A 19,605-nucleotide genomic window follows, 5' to 3' on the forward strand; every position below is an offset into this window, starting at 1 on the left:
TCCATGAAGAGAAACTGACATTTGGAGAGAGAATCAAAACGCATCAAATCACTTTCCAACAGGATATAAACATGGTTTATGTCATTAAGTTATATGTGATCCGAGATGACAGAGATGAAGATAGGAAGGTCTGGGAGAAAAATTGCAGAGTATCAAAGATAAGTGGATGTTGGATGCTTTCTTCTTGCATCTTTTCGGGGTTGTTTTGTTTTGAGACGGTGTAGTGTGGTGCAGTCTCGACTCACTGCAACCTCCCCCTCCTGGGTTCAAGCAATTCTCCTGCCTCAGCCTCTCACATAGCTGGGATTACAGCCATCTGCGAACACACACAGCTAATTTTTGTATTTTTAGTAGAGACAGGGTTTCAATATGTTGGCCAGGCTGGTCTCAAACTCATTATCTCAGGTGATCCACCCACCTTGGGCTCCCAGATTACAGGATTACACATGTGAGCTACCACACCCAGCCTTTTCTTGCATCTTATCTTGGCTCCGCAGGAAGTAAAGAAAGGACCGTGATTCCTGTAGTTGCAATCTAGGTCTTGGAGCAAAGTCCATCTGATGCCAGTTGAGCCAGGCTAGCTCCCATATTCCCACCAGAGTTTTTATCTCGTGTTTTCAGTCTTCATTCTGGTCATAGATCTGCCCTGGCTGCTGTGAGGGTAGCTGGGGATGGGAACACAGCTGCCCTCCTCGTCAGCCCTGACCTCTCTGCTGTGCTTCTGGTCCACCTGCCCCACTGGATATGTCTCCAGCAAGGAGAAGCTGACTGCCTGGCTTGGGGCACCTCTCCACTCCATACCCTTCCTAGCCGTCTCGTGCGCTCTCACACTCCCTCTCATCCACACACCTCATGCAGAAATCTTGAGTCTCATGACCGGAATCCTGGATCATCATTCCCTAAATAACAGACTCCTTGGTCTCTGGTTTGAGTGCCACTCACCAAGACAGAGGACATAGGAAGGAGCAGGTGTGGGCAGGGGAGTTGAGTTCTGCTTCATACATCCAGAGGAGGTGCCCGGTCAGTTGTGAGGAAGACCAGACAAGTATCAGCAAATGAGGGGGCCACAACTCCCCATGGACTTCCTGGGAACCCTTGCGCTACCACAGCCCCAGAGCATCCTGCTTGGCCGAGCACGGGGTTCCCTTCCTCTAGTAGTTCCCGGCTGCTGCTGTAACAAATGATTACAAAACTAGTGGCTGAAGCCAGCACATGTTTATCTTAAAGTTCTGGTGATTAGAGTCCAGAATGAGTTCTGGAGCTAAAATCAAGGTGTCTTGAGGGCAGAATTGCTTCCAGAGGCAGAGGCTTCAGAGGAAAATTCATTTCTTCCCCTTTTCCAATGTCTAAGGCTCCCTCCATTCCTTGGCTTGTGGCCCCTTCCTCCAACAGGAATCACTGACCTCTGTTTTCACTGTCACTTCTTTTTCTGACTGTCACTGTCTTCCTTTCATTAAAGACTCTTGGGATTACACTGGGCTTACTCAGATCATCTCTCCCTCTCAAGATCCAAATTCAACCACATCTGCAAAGCCCCTTTTGCTATGTAAGGTTAACACATTCACAGGTTCTGGGGAATAGGATGTGGACACCCTGGGCAGGGGGTGCATTATTCAGCTTACCACACCTCCCAAAACTCAGGGCAACCCTCCTTGCTTTTCTGAAGCCAGGCCAAATACTCCCTGGGACATTCATATATGTTCTGGCACCAAAATAACTTGTGCCAAAATGAGAACATTTGAGGTTCATCCTTCCAGCCATTCCTTCATCTTGGCCACCCTCTGTTGCCCATCAAAAGGTGCTCATTTGCCGCTGGCTCCTCTTGACATCTTTTCCTTCATCTTTTTACAGTTTTGTTCTCTTATTCCCGACGCTTCTGAAGATGGCCCCCTCCTTCCAACTCTTTCCATTGTTAAGTAGCAATGCTACATCATTGTCATGTTCACAGGCAGATTGAAGGCAAGATGGGTCAAGCTGCACTTAAACCATCTCAACAGCATCAAGATCTTTGAAGATTGCTCTGCCCACTTGTTAACTATTACTCTTATTTCCCTGGCATTCATTGATTATTCTTCCACACTGAAGGCTTGTTAGAGGCCTCTGGGCCTTAAGTCTGTAACTCCTACCCCCACCCCGCCCCAGTCCATCCTTCATACTGACCCAGGGGGGCCTTTTTAACTGGGATTCTGTTCACCAGGCTCCCTGATCTAAAGTGCTCCAGTGGCTCCTCATCATCTGCTGGCTAAAATCCCACTTCACAGCACATCCAGCCCTCATGAAGGAACTCCTTCCTTGTACACATCTCCTGCTCCTCTGCTTGCGTCTCACCCTCTACACAAACTGACTGCCAGCCTTTCCCTGACACCATGCTGTTCCCACTGCGTATCGTGTCCTTGCCCTCCTTCTGGGCCACTTGGTGTGCTCCCACTTTCCCCTAGGTCTTGGCCCAAAGCATCACCCAGCATTCCCGGATGTCTGCAGGTGGAACTGATACCTCCCCTGTTTTTCCACAGACCCCTGCTCAGACTCCCTCTGTCACCTTATGAGACCATCCCTCGCTTTGTGTGTAAAAGTTGTTTGTTTAAAAATGAGGCAGGCTGGGCACGGTGGCTCATGTCTGTAATTCTAGCACTTTGGGAGGCCAAAGCGGGAGAATCACCTGAGGTTGAGAGTTTGAGACCAGCCTGACCAACATGGAGAAACCCCGTCTCTACTAAAAATACAAAAAATAGCCCAGTGTGGTGGTGCATGCCTGTAATCCCAACTACTCATGAGACTGAGGCAGGAGACAGGAGAATCGCTTGGACCTGGGAGGTGGAGGTTGCAGTGAGCTGAGGTCACACTATTGCACTCCAGCCTGGGCACCAAGAGTAAAACTCTGTCTCAAATAAATAAATAAATGAAAATGAGGCAAGGGGCTGGGCACAGCGGCTCACACCTGTAATCCTAACACTTTGGGAGGCCAAAGCAGGCAGAACACCTGAGATTAGGAGTTTGAGACCAGCCTGGCCAACATGGTAAAACCCCATCTACACTAAAAATACAAAAAATTAGCCAGGCATGGTGATGGGCACCTGTGGTCCCAGCTACTCGGGAGGCTGAGCCAGGAGAATACCTTGAACCTACCTGGGAGGCAGCGGTTACAGTGAATCAAGATGGCGCCATTGCCCTCCAGCCTGGGCAACAAGAGTGAAACTCTGTCTCAAAAAATAAAAATCTAAAAAATTAAATTTTAAAATGAGGCAAGAAACTTAGAAGAAATAAGGAGGCCTTTATTCCCTGACAGCTATAAAATGAAGTTTCTAATTTTGTTATAATTGTCAGTTTCTTTTAACCCAGAGTTGTACAATTTGTACCCGATTATTTAGAAACATTAAAAATGCAATTTAGACATGAAATATATAACTTAAATAATTTATGTTTTTAAAAAAATGTGGTCAAAGAATAGTAAATGCAAATATTGTGGATTGTATGACCCAAATACACTGCAGTTATAAACATCTGGAAATTTCAGATAGGACCTAATAAATATAACTTTAAATATAGAGCTAAGATAGAATGAAATCAAAGGAAACTCCAGTGTGCCCCAAATGAAGGCAAAACTATACCCAAGTTGTCAGCACATGGGTCGCTGCTGGGCCTAGCTGGAGTGGGGTGAAGAGAAGGATATGTAGGCCTTGGCCTGACAAAGGTACAAGCTGGCACCTCCACATGAAGCCCCTTGAAGGTCTCATTTTCAAGGGCCTCATCTTCATCAAATACATGATTCAGAAAAAAATGCATCCCAACACTAAAGGATGATGTGTTAGTTTGATCTCTGGGAAGCAGACACTGAGACATGGTTTGGAGTTCAGGAGGTCTACTGGAGAATAATGCCCATAGAACATAAATGGAGGAGGAAGCAGGGTCTTTCAGGCAAGTCTCAGGCCACAAGGCAGGGCCAACACTTGTGAAAGCAAAGAGGCAAGGAAGCAGGAACTGAGCAGGATGTGGATCTGACTTTCAGCCAACCTGACGATGGGCTCTAGAGCAAATATTGCCTATCAGAGGAGTCCTGTGTTGGGCAGAAAGAACCCTACCTGCTCAGGCATGGGCTGGGGCTGCCTAAGAAAAGCATGAAAACCAAGGCATTTCCTGAAGGGGTTCACTACTTGAGCTGTCAGTTAGCAGGGCTCCTTGCAGCTGAATGGAGATGTGAGTGGCATAACTCCACAGCTGTCACAGATGACAGAGAGCTTATCTGTTTCACGTTGGACTTTGGGTTATAGCACCAGAGGGGACTGTATCTTCCTTGAGAATTCAAAACCACATCTAGTACCTCATAAAGGTTTGTGATTCAAATGTACATTATCCACTGAGCTGATAAATTAACATAAAAATTGGCCCTAGCCCAATGATAGCACTTGAGGTTTCTGGCTGAAGCAAAATCAAAAACAGGAGGAACCATCCCATGATCCAGACCACAGTTCCCTGCTCAGTGTAAGCACATAGTCACATGTTGCAAAGCCCACAAGGAAACAATCCACCATCAGTGAGTACACAAGAAGTGGATTAAAATCCAAGAGCTTGAATACGTGTAAAGATAATCCAGAAGAGAATATAACATGAGTATTTTTGTAATATATAAGACTAATAGAGGGCACAAAGTAGAAAAAGCAGAGTGGGAAAAGCATAGAAATAGAAATCACCAAACCCTAAGATAAATCAAGATACTAGGAGTGTAAAAGTCTCTATTTTTAAAAAGAAAAAAAAACAAACAAGATATTATAAAAAAGAAATATTTGAAAAAGAAACCAACAGAATTTTTAGAAATAAATATATATGCATTGAAAATGTTTAAATGGACTGGTGAACCTGCAGAATTAGATACAGCTGAAAAGAATTAGTTAAATCAAAGATAGACAAGAAAAGTACCCAGAATGAATGACACAGAGAGAAAATGGACAGAAACATGATATGTTAAAAACATAGGCTAGGAATATTTACCATACCTCTATCTAATCAGATGCTCTCATCTAAAAAGCAATTATTAGGACATTTGAAGAAAGGAACTTTTAAAAAAAATAGCTAACAATTTTTAAAAATTGAAGATAGAAATCCTCAAATTTAAGAGGCATAAGTCCTAAATAAGATATATAGAATGTAAATCAAAAATAAAGTTCTAAGCTCCCCAACTGACTGATGGACCCTTCTCTCAGCCAAGGGCATTCCAAAGCTAACCTGAAAAACTAGTTCAGGCCCTGATGGGAAACGGGGGTTACACATGCCTCATTATACCCTCCTTCTTTTGGAATTCAGGCACAGCTGACCAGCATTAACATTAAAACAGAGATCTTAAGACTGCCAGAAAAGACTTTTTATAGCAATAAGACACCAAATTCTAGCCTGACTCTAGTATTTTATCCCAAAACATATTTCTTTGACATATTTTGAAATGGTCCTGCCAAGCTGTCTCTTCGGGAGAAAATCTACATTCTATAGAAAATCCATGTTTCTTTCCAGGTCTTTTCCCTGACTCCAGAAGAGAATTAACTAAGAGTCTGGCATCTTTTGAGGTCTGATAAGAGCTCTGAAGCCTGCTACCTGGAGGTTTCATTTGCATGCCAAAACCTTGATCTCCATAACCCCTTATCTTAACCCAGACATTCCTTCTTATTGATTCCAGGTCTTTAGATAATAACTCTTTCCACCAATTGCCAATCAGAAAATCTTTGAATCCACCTATGTCCTGGAAGGCCCTGCTTCCAGTTTTCCTTCCTTTCCAGACCAAACCAATGTATATCTTACACATATTGATTGATTTCTTGTGTCTCCCTATATAAAAAACCAAGCTGTAGCCCAGCCACTTTGAATTCCCTGGGGCTGTGTCATGGGCCCCTGGTCACTTTTTATTTTTTTTTTCTTGATCACTCTTATTTGGCTTAGAAAAAAATCTCTTCAAATATTTTATAGTTTGACTATTTTCATCAACAAAAGGTAAAGTCACATGTAAAAATATTGTGATAAAACTATCAAACACCAAAAACAAAGAGGAAATCCTAAAAATAACCAGAGGAAAAAAACCAGATTGGCTTCCAAGGAAAACTATTAGATTGACAATAGACTATTCTATTGTAAAAATGGAAGTCAGAAGACAATGGACTAACCAATATAAAGTGGTAAGGGAAAATAACTGTCAATGAAGATTTTATACCCTGATCAACTATCATATGACAGCAAAACCAAATAAAGATGTTTTCAGAAAATAAAAACTGAGATATTCCATTCATACTCCCTCACTGAAAAAAAAAACTATTAAGGACTATTTTTTGGGAAGAAGAAACTTGAACCCAGTAGGTAAATTCAGTAAGAGAAGGATATAAGAAGAAACAATGGTGAGGAAAAATAATCAGTAAACATGGGTAAATCTTAACATGAATTGACTTTATAAAACAACACAAATTTGAGGGATACAAAAAAAAATGGAACTAAACTACTAGAAAACAATCACATGTAAGGTGGATGGAGTAGGATAAAAATGAAAGCATTCTACAGTACTTGTGATTTCAAGAAAAAGGCAGAGATATCAATTACATATAGACTTTCTGAGTCAAACATAAATGTTTAAAATGTTCATTAAAACTGCTAGATGAGTAGAATTAGAATGGTGCCTAGCAGAGGGAGAAGATTTTAATGAAGAGTGCTTCATTAATCTAATAGAAAGTAAGGAAAGGGGGAAAGAAGTGATGAAAAGGTCACAAAATAAAATGATGGAAAAAAAATCCAAATATATCTGTATTCACTACAAATGTAAACAAAATAAACTTTCTAGTTTAAAAATAAGTTGTCAAATTATAAAAAAAAAAAAAAACTCCAGCTCTATGCTTTTAAGTTTTATTAGGAGTATTAATTCATCAGAGCACAACCATAAAATAGTTTTCCTTTTTCCAGTGACTACCCTGTAATTGTGCTACATCAACCCTTCCTTGCTTTCCAGCTATTTGGTACCATATCACATCTTGTCGAAATTCTAATACTACATTTCATCACTTTCTGTTATAGGAAAAGTCTCATTTCAGTCTTAGTGTGAGGCACATTTGAACTTCAAGTGAAACTCAACACAGAACTCAGGTCCCCTCAACTCCAGTTCAGGCTAGATCTACCTGGAGCACTAACAGCTTGGGGTGAAGAGAACATGTGGTCCACTCTTCAGACCCCGTCATGCTTCCTTCACACAGACACCAGCCTAGGCCTTCACAAAGCTTCACTTTTGGCTTTATGAAGTAAAAGAAGAGGTAGAGGAGAATGTGCTTACATCTGTTGATGAAGAACCTTCATTCAGCTTGGTTCCCCCTGTGACTGCAGGCATCTGCTGGTATGGTGGTGTCCAGGTAAGTGGGGTCATGCTCAATTTCACCCTCACCCCCTCTGACACTGAGAACCACTCCCAAGAGAGGGATCTGGAAACTATTTCCCCTAACTCTTTCTCAGGGGCAAGCATCTCATCCTGTGCCCGTGGCTCACAGCAGCGCAGAATCCCTGATTCTCCCACTCATCTCTGTGCTCTGTCCCAGGGGGGCAAGGAAGCTGATGACGTCTCATCACACCATCGGGTTAAGAGGAATTGGGATGGAGTGGGAATAGCCCCACCTGTCCCCTATGATGCTTTAAGACCTACTCTGATGAGTTACTTCTTCAGAAATCAACATAAAATACTATTTCCATGATTCAGTACATCTGCACACTTCAGGAGACATATACCAAAGGCCTCCTCTTCTTCCCTATGGTGGAAGATTGAGACTGAAAAGTATCATGAGTCAAGTCCTGGGGTCCCACAAAAGGAGACCAAGACTCTTTCATGTGGTGGAAAAGGGAAGGAACAGACAGTCTCCCTCTCTTGAAGTCTTTTTCTGTGTATCTGGGGAGGGGTGTCAAGTTGTGGGCCAATCCTGAGGTGGTACCTCCTGGTCAGCTCTGTAAGTGACTGTCTCAACTCCTTTTGGCCACATGAAGTTAAAATGTGGGGTCCCTTACATCTTTTGTCCTTAGTTCTGAGCCTTAGCCTCAATCCCCAGGCACAGGCAAAATGGTGCTTGACATCCTGTCACATGATGTTTGCAAGCCATATACCTAAAACATAAGGACACAAAATGGTTCAAAGTAACTCATTGGACAGAAAAAGACATATCAGCAAACATTAACCCCACAAAAGCTGGAGCATTAATATTACTGGACAAAACAGGCTTTAATGCAAAAGCATTACTAGGATAAATAAGATCACAATATTATGAAAAAGACATAAGGTTCAATGTTCCTAATGACATAGCCTCAAAATACATAAATAAAAAAATGACAGAATTACAACGAAAAATGGAAAAATCACAATGGGAGATTTCTACATACCTCTCTATAATTGATAAACAAAAATTTGTAAGGATATAGAAAATTTGAAAAGCATATTCAACTAGTCTTTATTTTATTTTATTTTTTGAGACAGAGTTTCGCTCTTGTTACCCAGGCCGGAGTGCAACGGCACGATCTTGGCTCACCGCAACCTCCGCCTCCTGGGTTCAGGCAATTCTCCTGCCTCAGCCTCCTGAGTAGCTGGGATTACAGGCACATGCCACCATGCCCAGGTAATTTGTTGTATTTTTAGTAGAGACGGGGTTTCACCATGTTGACCAGGATGGTCTCGATCTCTTGACCTTGTGATCTACCCGCCTCGGCCTCCCAAAGTGCTGGGATTACAGGCGTGAGCCACCACGCTTGGCCTTCAACTAGTCTTATCCAAACAATTAGAGATTTTGTTCAAGTATACATGGATTATTTACAAAAATAGGTTGCAAAGCAAATCACAACAATCCAAATAATCTATTTTATTCAGGCTACTCTTTAAAACCACCATGCAGTAATTAGAAAGAAATAATAAAATAATATACAAAATGTTTTTTAAAAAGAAGAACTATTTACTGAAGAAAATACAAAACATGTTTTGCTAACAATTTAATACTGTTTTTGAAACAATTCCTTTTGTGATAAATTCATAACAAAAATTTGCAGCTGATGACACAATATTTACTATCAATGTGCAAATATACAGTTGGTAATCTTGTGGGGGGAAATAAACCAAGAGTAAACACAATTATAGGAATACATTCACATTAAGTATGTCATTTTAAGAAATGAAATATGTATACTGAGAAACATGAAGGACTGAACTACAGAAAATGTAACAGTATGACGGAATTTCAAAGAGTATGCTGACTAAAGGAACCTACATACAGAACAGTGTATATGTATGATTCCATTTATATGAACAGGCAAAAGTAATCTACCATGGCAGAACACAGATGCATGGATTCATCAGAACTCGAAGACTGGAAAAGAACATGAGGAAACTTTCTTCAGTAATGAAATTATATTTGTAGAGTTTTTGCTCTGTTGCCCAGGCCAGAGTGCAGTGATGCGATGTCAGCTCACTGCAACCTCCACCTCTTGGAATCAAGTGATTCTCCTGCCTCAGCCTCCCAAGTAGCTGGGACTATAGGCACACACAACCATGCCCTGCTAATTTTTGTATTTTTAGTAATACAGGGTTTCATCATGTTGACCAGTCTGGTCTCGAACTCCTGACCTCAGGTGATCCACCTGCCTCAGCCTCCCAAAGTGCTAGGATTACAGGCGTGAACCACCATGGCTGGCTGAAATGTTTTACATCCTGATGGGAGGTATGGAGTACATAAGTCTTTGTATTTGTCAAAGCCAGACAAACCATTAATTTGAAATCTGTGCATTACACTGCATATAAATAATACTTTCAGTTTTTTTAATGTTTGTGCAACACTTACCATGAAACATGTTAAAAGACAGGCTGGGAGAAGTTATTTGCCATCTGCACATCTAACAAGGTATTGTGGCGATTATAACATACATAAACATAAAATGTATGCTAACAACAGTATAAAAGATGGTAGGGATAACCTGTTGTAAGGTTATTGCGCCATATGTGAAGTGGTATAATTTATGTTGCCTGTTAAAAAGTTAAAGATGTGTATTGTAAAACTGAGGACAACCATTTAACATGATGTGTAACTAGTGAGAAAATGGTGGAAAATAGAAATAACTAAAAAAATAGAATACTAATACAAAAATGAAATTTAACAAAAAACCTCAATCCCAAAGCTGGCAAAAGACACACACACACACACACACACAGAGAGAGAGAGAGAAATAGAGAGAGGTATCACTGAACACTTGGAGCACATAGAAAATAACTAGTAAGATGGTGGATTTAAATGCAAGCGGATTAGTAATTACATTAAATGGTGATATGATTAGGATCCAGAATAGATTTTTAATAAAATATCATCACTGCTTCACTTGACTAGCCTTAAAAAAAAAAAAAATATCATAAGCCAATAAGAAAAAGAACTCACAACAAAAACATTGGCAAAGGATATGAAGAGGAAATTCATAGAGAAAGAAACTGTCTAGTAAACATCAAAAGATGCCCAACTTCATTAATCAGGGAAATACAAATACAAATTAAAATAATGAGCTGCCATTTCACACTCATGTCAGCAAATGTTCTGAGTCTATTATCAGTAAATATGAGCCAGGATGAGGAAAGAGAAAATTACACAATGGTGGGTAAGCAGGCACCATCCCCTTGGTGAGCAGTTCAGGAAGCCGGGGAAAGATGAAGGTGCTCTTGCCATCCAGTGTCCCATGTCTAGGCGTCTCTAGAGACGCACTTTAGCAGTGCACAATGAGACACCCATGCAGATGTCACTGGCAGCAGGTTTGTTCCATTCCTCTAGGAGGAATGGAACGTTAAACAGGAGTTTATGTATTCAATGAAATACTATATTGTGGGTAAAATGAATGAACCAGATATTCTTGTTTAAACATGTCTGTATCTCAAAAACGTAATGGCCCATGGAAAAAAGCAAGTGGCAACAGGATCGGGACTGGATAACATCATTTACATAAAATCTAAAAATGCCAAAACCAGTAGTGTGCAGGCAGGGTAGGAAATAAAGACCTGGGTGAGAACTCTAGCCTCCGGGAAGGGAGGGGACAGGATGCATAGCTCTGGCCTTACCTCTGTCCATAACTTTCCATTTTTAAAGAGAGAGTGGAGCTGCCAGCATACTGAGTCCTGTTGCCTTCCAAGACCAGCTCCACTCCTTGGGGTTCCATTAGGTGAACACAATGTCCTCTGCTCCCCTCCCCCTTAAGTTAGTTCCAGTTGGGCTTCATCGCTAGTAACCAGGACGCCTGCCTCTAATTTCTTCTTCTTTTTTTCCTTTCCAATTGATCCCCAGTTCTCGCCACCTCGTAGGTATCCAGTTAATACATGTTTAAGTGGACCTGCCCAGGAAGGGGAGTCCTCAACTCTAAGCTCCCGCATTTCTTTTGGGACTTCTGGTTACAAAGAGCATTCATTCATACTGTGACTAAGGGTAAACAAGTCGCTGCCCACTCGGCCTCAGTTTCCTCCTAAATGACCGGTCTGGCCCCTTCCAGCCCCAGCAGGGTCTGATTCCAGGAATTCTGTCCTTTCATGTTGAAAACAACACTCGGGCATTTCACAAAAGCACCCAACCCCCTGGCTCCCCTTGGAAGCACAGCCCGCGTCCCTGGAACCCGGGCTGCACTGAGCTGGTCACATGAACTCCGGGCTTTCTCTGGTGTGACGGGTTTCTTAGATCCCTTTGTGAGCGCAGGTTTTGAAAGGGAACGACCCCGGGTTCTGGGTGTGAGAGGCGCAGGGGATCGGCGGGAGGAAGGCTGTCGGAGCCAATCAAGCCGCCTCCAGACCCCAGCACGTCGCCTGGGCTGCGCGCTCCGACTTCGCCTCCGCCCGCGCGCCTCCCGGCCTCGCCCGAGGGTGCCCGGGCAGGCGAGGACCCCAGGTGAGAGGCCGGAGGGTCCCGGAGGGTGGGAGGCCCCGGCGGTTCGGCCCGGGCTCCACGACGGGCTGGCCCGGGCTCAGGGCGTGTCCGTCGCCGCCGGGCGGCTCGCTCGACACTGTTCGCTCCTACCGGCTGTAGATGGAGCTGTCTGGGTTCCGGCAGCCTCCGACGAGCCTCGGAGTGTTTCTCTTTAAACGGCCTGAGAGGGACATGCCTCCCAGGATGCAGTTTGTAGCAACATGGCAGCTGCTGTGCAGCTCCCCTACTGAAGAGGCGCCGGGACGGCAGCGCAGCTCGCAGCCCGGGCCGGGGCCGGAGCCGGGGTCCCAGCCGCGGCCGCAGAGGGGCGGCGCGCGGGCCGGGGGCCGCCGTTGAGGGCCGGGGCCCAGCTCGCGGTCGGGACGCAGCCGGCCGGGCCGCCCGCACAGCCGCACGCCCCGCTCCGACGCCGCCGCCCGGGCTCCGCGGCCCCGCGCCCGCTCCCCCCGCGCGCCCCGAGCAGGCCGGGGCCCGACGGCCGCGCGCGAGCCCCGGCGGGGGAGACAGGGCCGGGCCGGCGCCGCCTGCGGAGAGAGCCGGGCGGCCGGGCCTGCGTGGGGCCGCGCGCAGCGGCGGCGGCGGCGGCGGCGGCGACTCCGGGGGCGCGGGCCGGACAGCGCAGGGCCATGGCCGAGGCGGCCTCGGCTCCGGTGAGGGCGGCCCGCGCGCGCACGGACGCGCGGCCTCGGGGCCCCGGGGACGGCCTGCGTGTCCCGGGCTCGGCGGCCCGGCCTGGGATCTCGGTAAGGGACAGAAACGCTGCGACGTTGGCGCGGGGGGTGGGGGCGCCCTGAAGGTGTTCGCGAGCCTGGACCGGGACGGTGGGGGGAGGGGGGTGGCTGCGGGCCCCGCCGCCGTCCGTGCGAGGCTGCGCGGACGCCCGGCCCGGCACACACGCGGCCCCGAGGTGGGGCGCCCGGAGGCGCGCTCGCTCCCTGCGGGGCCCGCGTTGCGTCCGTCGGGGTGGCCGCCGGCACGTTTTCCGCAGAGCTCGGCCCCGCGGAGCCTTCCCTGGCCCGGGCGCGGCGCTGACGCGGCTCTCCCATTTCGCAGAGCGGAGACACTGAGGCACAGACTCCTGGCGGCGATCCACCCTGCCGGCCCCAAGGTCACGTAGCGAGGCATCCGTGGCACGGTGCGGCGGCCAGAAAGGCCTGTCCAGCGGGCTGCGGCCCTGGACGGGGAGGGGGTGGCTCTGGCGGCGGCCACCCCTGGGTGAGGGGCCTGGGCTGGCTGGGCGGCAGACGCGGCCCGTCGGGGGCGGCGGGGGAGGCCGGGCAGCGCCCAGCCGGGTGTCTCCGCGATGGGAGCAGGTGACCCTCTGGGCTCCAGCCTCGGCCTCCGGCCTCTGCGTTTGGAAGGCCGCGGGCTAAACTTTGGGTGTCCTGACAGATGGTGTCTGGGGAGTGAGCTTCTCGGGGATTGGAGACTGACGTTCCTCTTCGGGGAGAAACTCTGGGAAAAATCAGCCCTCAGAGCCCCCCCGCAGTCCTGCTTTTTGAGACGCCCTGGCCATGCTAGTGAGAGGATTACTGCATGGGAGTCAGTGCCATTGAGCCTCAGTTTCCTATTGTGTACACAGGAAGGAGGCAGGATATATGGCTTTTTTAAAAAGCCCCCCAATTCTTTATTTAAAAAAAAAAAAAAACTCCTGAGAAAATAAAATAAAATGAAGATTTTTTTCATGCCTTTCTCTAGGCTCAGGCCTTCAGGGCCCTTGAATGGCATATACTGCTGGGCGAACCACACTGGGTCATTCAAAAAAATGGCACGACTTTCTTAATAAGTCAGATACTGTGGTTATGGATGCTTCTGCTAATGTGGCATGCATCCTGGAGACTCAATACACTCCTGATCCTCTGGGGAGGGAGGGACGGTTAAATCCTATGAATATGGTTTAGAAGAATTCTCCCTCTAACCCCTTACCAGCCTTTTGAGAATTTGAACTTATTACGTTTAGGTATATTTACAGTTCCTCTCTCTCTTTGACCGTTTCTTTCTGTTTAAGGTAAGATAAGCCACAGGTTTACCTGGATGGATGAAATTATAGCAAAGGGCTTTTATTTGGGGGTCGAGGGAGGGAAAGCGCTCCTGTGGCCCCTCTACAGTCCTCTAAATCTGGAAATGGAGAGAGACAGTCTAGTAATAGGCAAGAAATAGTATTTTCCTTTGAGCTCTGATTTGTCTAGCTGGTAAAGATGCCCTGCGGGCTCTGTTTGCTATACTGGAGGGTTTTTTTTTGTTGTTTTTTTTTTTCATTGTTTCAGTTAAACCCCTGAATTACTCAGAGAGACTGACTTGCCCCCCAGGGACTTTTTTCCCTTCTTTCTAGTGCTAGGCAGATACCCTAATCTCCCTCTGAGACAAGGGCTGGAATGTGCCTATTGTGTTGCGTTAGGAAGCGACTTTTCCTGAGAGCCGGGTGCCTAGCCTAGAGGGCCCCCTGCCCTGCCTTCCCCCTAGTGAAGAGTTGAGAGTTGGCTTAGCTGTTGATGAGCCTGCAAGTTTAGGGGTCTGAGTTCCTTGGAGACGTTTGCTTGTGCCCTTGTGTCTGTTTTGAGGACAAGAACCCAAGACTTTCATTAGATTTTCAAAGAGGTCCCTGACCCCAACTTAAATGATAATATCTTTAAAAGCAAAGCCTTCCTCTGCACCCCTCCCAACCCTATCAAACCTCCCACAGGTCGTTGTGTATTAATAATATCTAGGCCTCGGGATTTTCGAGGTAAAAAGATTCAGAGCATGCACCTGCATGGCCAGCTGCTTCAGTTGACAGTGAAGGCCTCTAGGTCACCTGCAGGCTGTGGAACCAGACCACTGCGGGACCTGGGACAGCTTGCTCAGCCTCTCCTGTCCCCAATGTCTTCCTGTACTAAGTATGGTTAGTAACTCTAGTACCTGTTTCATAGATTTTGTGAGGATTAAATGAGATAATCCTTTAAAATGCTTAACACAGCTCATGGCACATAATAAATGCTGGATAATTGTTAGCCATTCCCAGCTGATTAGTGCTCATATCTGGTTAGTGGCAGAGGCCATTAAACGATGCTACCTCAAAAACCTCTCGTGAATAGGGTCTTGAATCTTCAATCCTTGGCTTAAAAGTGCGATGCTGTCATAGTTGTCACCTATGAATGAACCAATAAAAGAAAAAAGCTGTAGAAGATATGGAATAGCTTTAGATAAGTCTCAGATAGGTGTCTAAAGGAACTTCATGATTTATCCTAATAATTCTTTTGTAACTCAACAGTTTACTCTTCAGCAGGCATTTATTGAACACATACTATATGTCAGACTGAACACTGGGGATATGCTAATTTTCAAATGAAGAAATTTGAAATTTTAGTTAAAGACCGCTTGGATATAGAGCACAGTAACTGAGCAGATTCACTGGAGGAAGAGGATGAGGGAGTGGACAAAAATTGTTACAGGAGAAATTGTGTTCGGTTCCAATAAAGATACTGATGCTCTAGGTAGGTAAGTACAGAACTAGGCACTCACAGAAGATTGTGGCTTCACCTCCCCAGTGATTCAAGAATTCTCTCAATGTGAGTATGGCAGGGTGCGGAACAAGGAGAGCGTGGGTCATTGAAATCCCAGAAGGACTCCAAGTCTTTATGGTGGTCTGGTCCTCCCAAATCTGGCTACAAGTCACCATTCCAGCTGACTTCTGCTCTGCTTGCCATCCTTCCAGGCCTTACTGCTTCCTCATTCCCCACCTCGGAAACCCCAGGGTGGAACCCAGACCACCTGAGCACACCTACTGCAGTGAACCGCTGCCTACTCCTAGGATGTGGCTGAATTACCTGCCTCGATGTCTCTTTCTCTGCTTATAGCAGAAGCCAGGCCAGAATGCCCAGAAGCCCATTCAGCCTCTACAGCAGGAACTGGGCACATAAAAGGTGTTCCCAAGTCGAACATATACCATACTGACTCATTGACATGAGTCTGCAGTGCAAGTGGTATCAAAGAGTAAGAGTCTGGGAAACTTCAGATAATGTTGTGTCCTTACTCTTGGACTAAGCAAAGGAAGGAACCCAGGGCACCACTCAGGCCTAATGCTGGTAGAAGTGGTGGGGGCTGGATGCCAAGTCCACCTTTGAGTCAAGAATGTTAACAGTACCAGCCGCTGCTGGTGAGCCCCCACCCCCACCCCCACTGGGAGATGTGGGATAGTAGGTGCTTGGCTTTTATAAAATTTTGCTCTTTTGTTTCTTCAAGTTTTATGTGCAGTGCTCCAACAACTCAGTGAGGGAATGTGTGTGTCAGATATTGTTATCCTTGTTTTATGGATGACGGCACAGGACACTAAGGACAGCGAGGTCAAATGACTGATCCAGAGTGACACAGGCGGCAGTAGGTGTAGACAGGGCCAAAATCCAAGTGTACTCACAGGAGTCCAGCACCCTTTCCCTTCTCCCACGCTGCTGCTCATAGGCACCTGTGCCATGTGTGTTGTGTACAAGGAGACGGCTCTGTAAGAAACAAAAGGTGGCATAATCATCTTTTACTTGCTGTTCATAATAGTGTCATAATTGATATCTAAATTGGTGCTATGGTCTCCAGAAGAGAGTCACATTTGAGGGGTACATGTCATTGCTACCCAGATGGAAGCACTTTTTATGTATATGCTTGTCTTTGGGATTTATTTTGCTAGCTGGAGATGGTGGCCTTCAATCCTCTTTTGCTTCCTTCCCTGAACGCAGGTTCAGCAGCTGGACATGGAGAACCAACGCTCATCACCTCTGTCGTTCCCCAGTGTTCCACAAGAAGAAACCTTACGTCAGGCCCCTGCTGGACTCCCCCGAGAAACTCTGCTCCAATCCCGCGTTCTTCCTCCCAAAGAAATTCCTTCTTTGTCGTCTCCCACCATTCCCCGACAAGGCTCCCTGCCCCAAACTTCCAGTGCTCCCAAGCAAGAGACTTCTGGCCGGATGCCTCATGTTCTCCAGAAGGGACCCTCACTCCTGTGTTCTGCCGCTTCTGAGCAAGAGACTTGTCTCCAGGGCCCCCTGGCTTCCCAGGAAGGGACCCAGTATCCACTCCCAGCTGCTGCTGAACAAGAAATCTCCCTTCTCTCCCACTCTCCCCACCACCAAGAAGCCCCCATTCACTCCCCTGAAGCTCCTGAGAAAGATTCTTTGACCCTTTCCCCAACAGTTCCTGAGACCGACATGGACCCCCTGCTCCAGAGCCCAGTTTCCCAAAAGGATACCCCCTTCCAGATCTCTTCTGCAGTCCAGAAGGAACAGCCACTCCCCACAGCAGAGATTACCCGCTTGGCTGTGTGGGCTGCCGTCCAGGCAGTGGAAAGGAAACTGGAGGCCCAGGCCATGAGGCTACTGACCCTGGAAGGCAGGACCGGGACAAATGAAAAGAAGATAGCCGACTGCGAGAAGACAGCCGTGGAGTTCGCGAACCATTTGGAGAGCAAGTGGGTCGTGCTGGGGACCCTGCTGCAGGAGTATGGGCTGCTGCAAAGGCGGCTGGAGAACATGGAGAACCTGCTGAAAAACAGAAATTTCTGGATCCTGCGGCTGCCCCCGGGCAGCAATGGAGAAGTTCCCAAGGTAAGCACATCCCAACTGGGGCTTCCCAAGGAAGGGATCCAAATTGGAGTGTGGTTTAGGAATGTGGTGTAATATGAAAGAAAGGGGTAGTTGAGAAAAGGAAAAAAATATAGTGATCCCAGTTGCCGGGATGTGCCAAAATCCAATTATTTCTCCTGTTGATGAGAGTATAGGCTAGTATAGAAATGCCCCTGGGATTGGGGGTTGCCAGTTTAGAAGGGTGTTCAGCAGAGCTGTCCATGGTGTGAGAGGATAAGAAGGCAAAGCAAAGGCCAGTGAGAGCTGTGTAGAGGCTTTACCATCAGTCACTGAGGGTGCATTAGCTTCACAATCGCAGCAGAGGAAGGAGCTTGAGTTAAACATCACGAGGATCTGTCCTGCTCCACGTTTTTATCAGTTCACTTATAAGCCATGTTAGTGCCAGGAAAACTGATTTCAAGAGGTTTCCTTTAAAAAGCTGGAGAAGTTAGGTTTGTATATTATTTTCCAGAAGGTTCCGAAGAAACACTTCCAGAAGTGTTCCGCAAGAAGAAACCTTCTTGCTTCGGTGTGGACTGACTGGCTTTGTCTTCTTCAGTGCTGCTGCCCCCTTTCACAGCCATATGTAGAGAGAAAACAGACTCAGTTCTCTAGGCCAGCACGCCTCAAAGTTTACTGTGCACGTGGATCTCCTGGGGATCTTACCGAATGCAGAAGCTGATTTAGTAGGTCTAAGGTGAGGTCTGAGAGTCCGAATTTCTAGCAAGTTTCCTGGTAGCACCATTGGTGCTGGTCCACAGACCATACTTTAGAGCTGCAAGAATTATATCCTGAAGGGGAAGAAAAGCATCAGACAAGACAGGCCTCTCACTCTCTGGGACCAGGACAGTGGCCAGACTTCTAGAGAAGTCCTAGGTGAAGACCCAGAGCCAGGGGTTTGGAACTTGGGATTGGCCAGCCATGGCCTGTGACTGCTTCCAGTGGGTCCGAGCTGAGTCTGTTGTGTGGTTTCAGGTCCCTGTCACATTTGATGATGTCGCTGTCCACTTCTCGGAGCAGGAGTGGGGAAACCTGTCTGAGTGGCAGAAGGAGCTCTACAAGAATGTGATGAGAGGCAACTACGAGTCCCTGGTTTCCATGGGTAAGGAGAAGGCTTCACCCATGGGGGGCTGCCTGGAGGCAAGCTCGAGGTGCATTCATAACCTTAGGGAGTTGTAAACCCCAATAGTCGCAAGCAAGAAAAGCAGAATTTTAGAGAGCACAGCAAATTAAAACCAACACCCTCATATACCCACACACATCAGTGCGGCCCAGGCCAGAACGGTTTATAAATTGAGACACCACTTGGAGAAGCTGCTGGGGCAAGAAGGAGAAGAAAGATCTAGGTTTCGATGGTCTCTCACCATCATCATATTTTACCCCACAGACTCCTTTTTTAATAAATTAATTTGTCCAGCAAACTATCATTAAAGAAGGAAAAAAGAATGAAAGAAAAGTGTGCTGAGTACCTACTGTGTACCAGCCACATTTGAAGTGCTGTACAAGAATCACCTCCTTGGACCCCCACAGCCAAGCTGTTGGGGTGGCTAACACAGGTGTGTACACTCCTGCTTGATGACTCAGGTGCCTGAACACTATGGCTGTGATCAGGGAGGTTAAATGCTTGTTTCATGGAGATCTATCTTACCCCAGAGTCTGTGGATTCTTATGATTTTAATTAAGACTATTTAAGGATGAAAACCTGGCAAAATGTACGTTACTTTTATATACCTGTTTCTGTGATATGGAGAACTCCTTGGGTATATACCAAAAAGCATTATCTTAAAAGAAATATTTAAATGTGTGGTCACATAGAAACTTTGATTTCAGCCAAAATTGGTAATTTTATACATATTTTTCTATGGGATATATTCTCTTGCTTTTAATTTTTTGGCTGTGCGGGGTGGCTCATGCCTGTAATCCCAGCATTTTGGGAGGCCAAGGCAGGCAGATCACAAGGTCAGGAGTTTGAGAGCAGCCTGGGCAACATGGTGAAACCCTGTCTCTACTAAAATACAAAAAATTAGCTGTTCGTGGTGGTGGACGCCCGTAATCCCAGCTGCTCGGGAGGCTGAGGCAGG

The 19,605-nt window shown here is 46.4% G+C and overlaps 1 protein-coding gene and 1 long non-coding RNA gene across 5 annotated transcripts in view; one reads left to right on the forward strand and one right to left on the reverse strand.

Moving 5' to 3' along the window:
• Nucleotides 1-3,251: 3,251 nt before the first annotated feature.
• Nucleotides 3,252-11,219, reverse strand: LOC144578417 (uncharacterized). Its single transcript, XR_013524163.1, has 2 exons — nt 11,084-11,219; nt 3,252-8,109 (listed from the first exon to the last, which is right to left on the reverse strand). It is a non-coding gene; the product is annotated as an uncharacterized LOC144578417 (long non-coding RNA).
• Nucleotides 11,220-11,740: 521 nt separating this feature from the next.
• ZNF777 (zinc finger protein 777) overlaps nt 11,741-19,605 on the forward strand; it is a 29,177-nt gene continuing 21,312 nt past the window's right edge. Inside the window, exons 1-4 of one of the 4 annotated variants that reach the window (XM_078343545.1) lie at nt 11,741-11,897; nt 12,990-13,071; nt 16,643-17,506; nt 18,500-18,626. In XM_078343545.1, coding sequence (XP_078199671.1) covers nt 16,658-17,506; nt 18,500-18,626 — 976 coding nt within the window. In that variant the 5' untranslated portion in view covers nt 11,741-11,897; nt 12,990-13,071; nt 16,643-16,657. Of the gene's footprint in view, nt 11,898-12,193; nt 12,680-12,989; nt 13,072-16,642; nt 17,507-18,499; nt 18,627-19,605 lie in introns of those variants that run through there. The other 3 variants (XM_078343546.1, XM_002751860.6, XM_009002860.5) reach the window with 3 other exon arrangements.

This window comes from Callithrix jacchus, chromosome 11 (genome assembly GCF_049354715.1).
Source record: "Callithrix jacchus isolate 240 chromosome 11, calJac240_pri, whole genome shotgun sequence".
Lineage (NCBI taxonomy): Eukaryota > Metazoa > Chordata > Mammalia > Primates > Cebidae > Callithrix > Callithrix jacchus.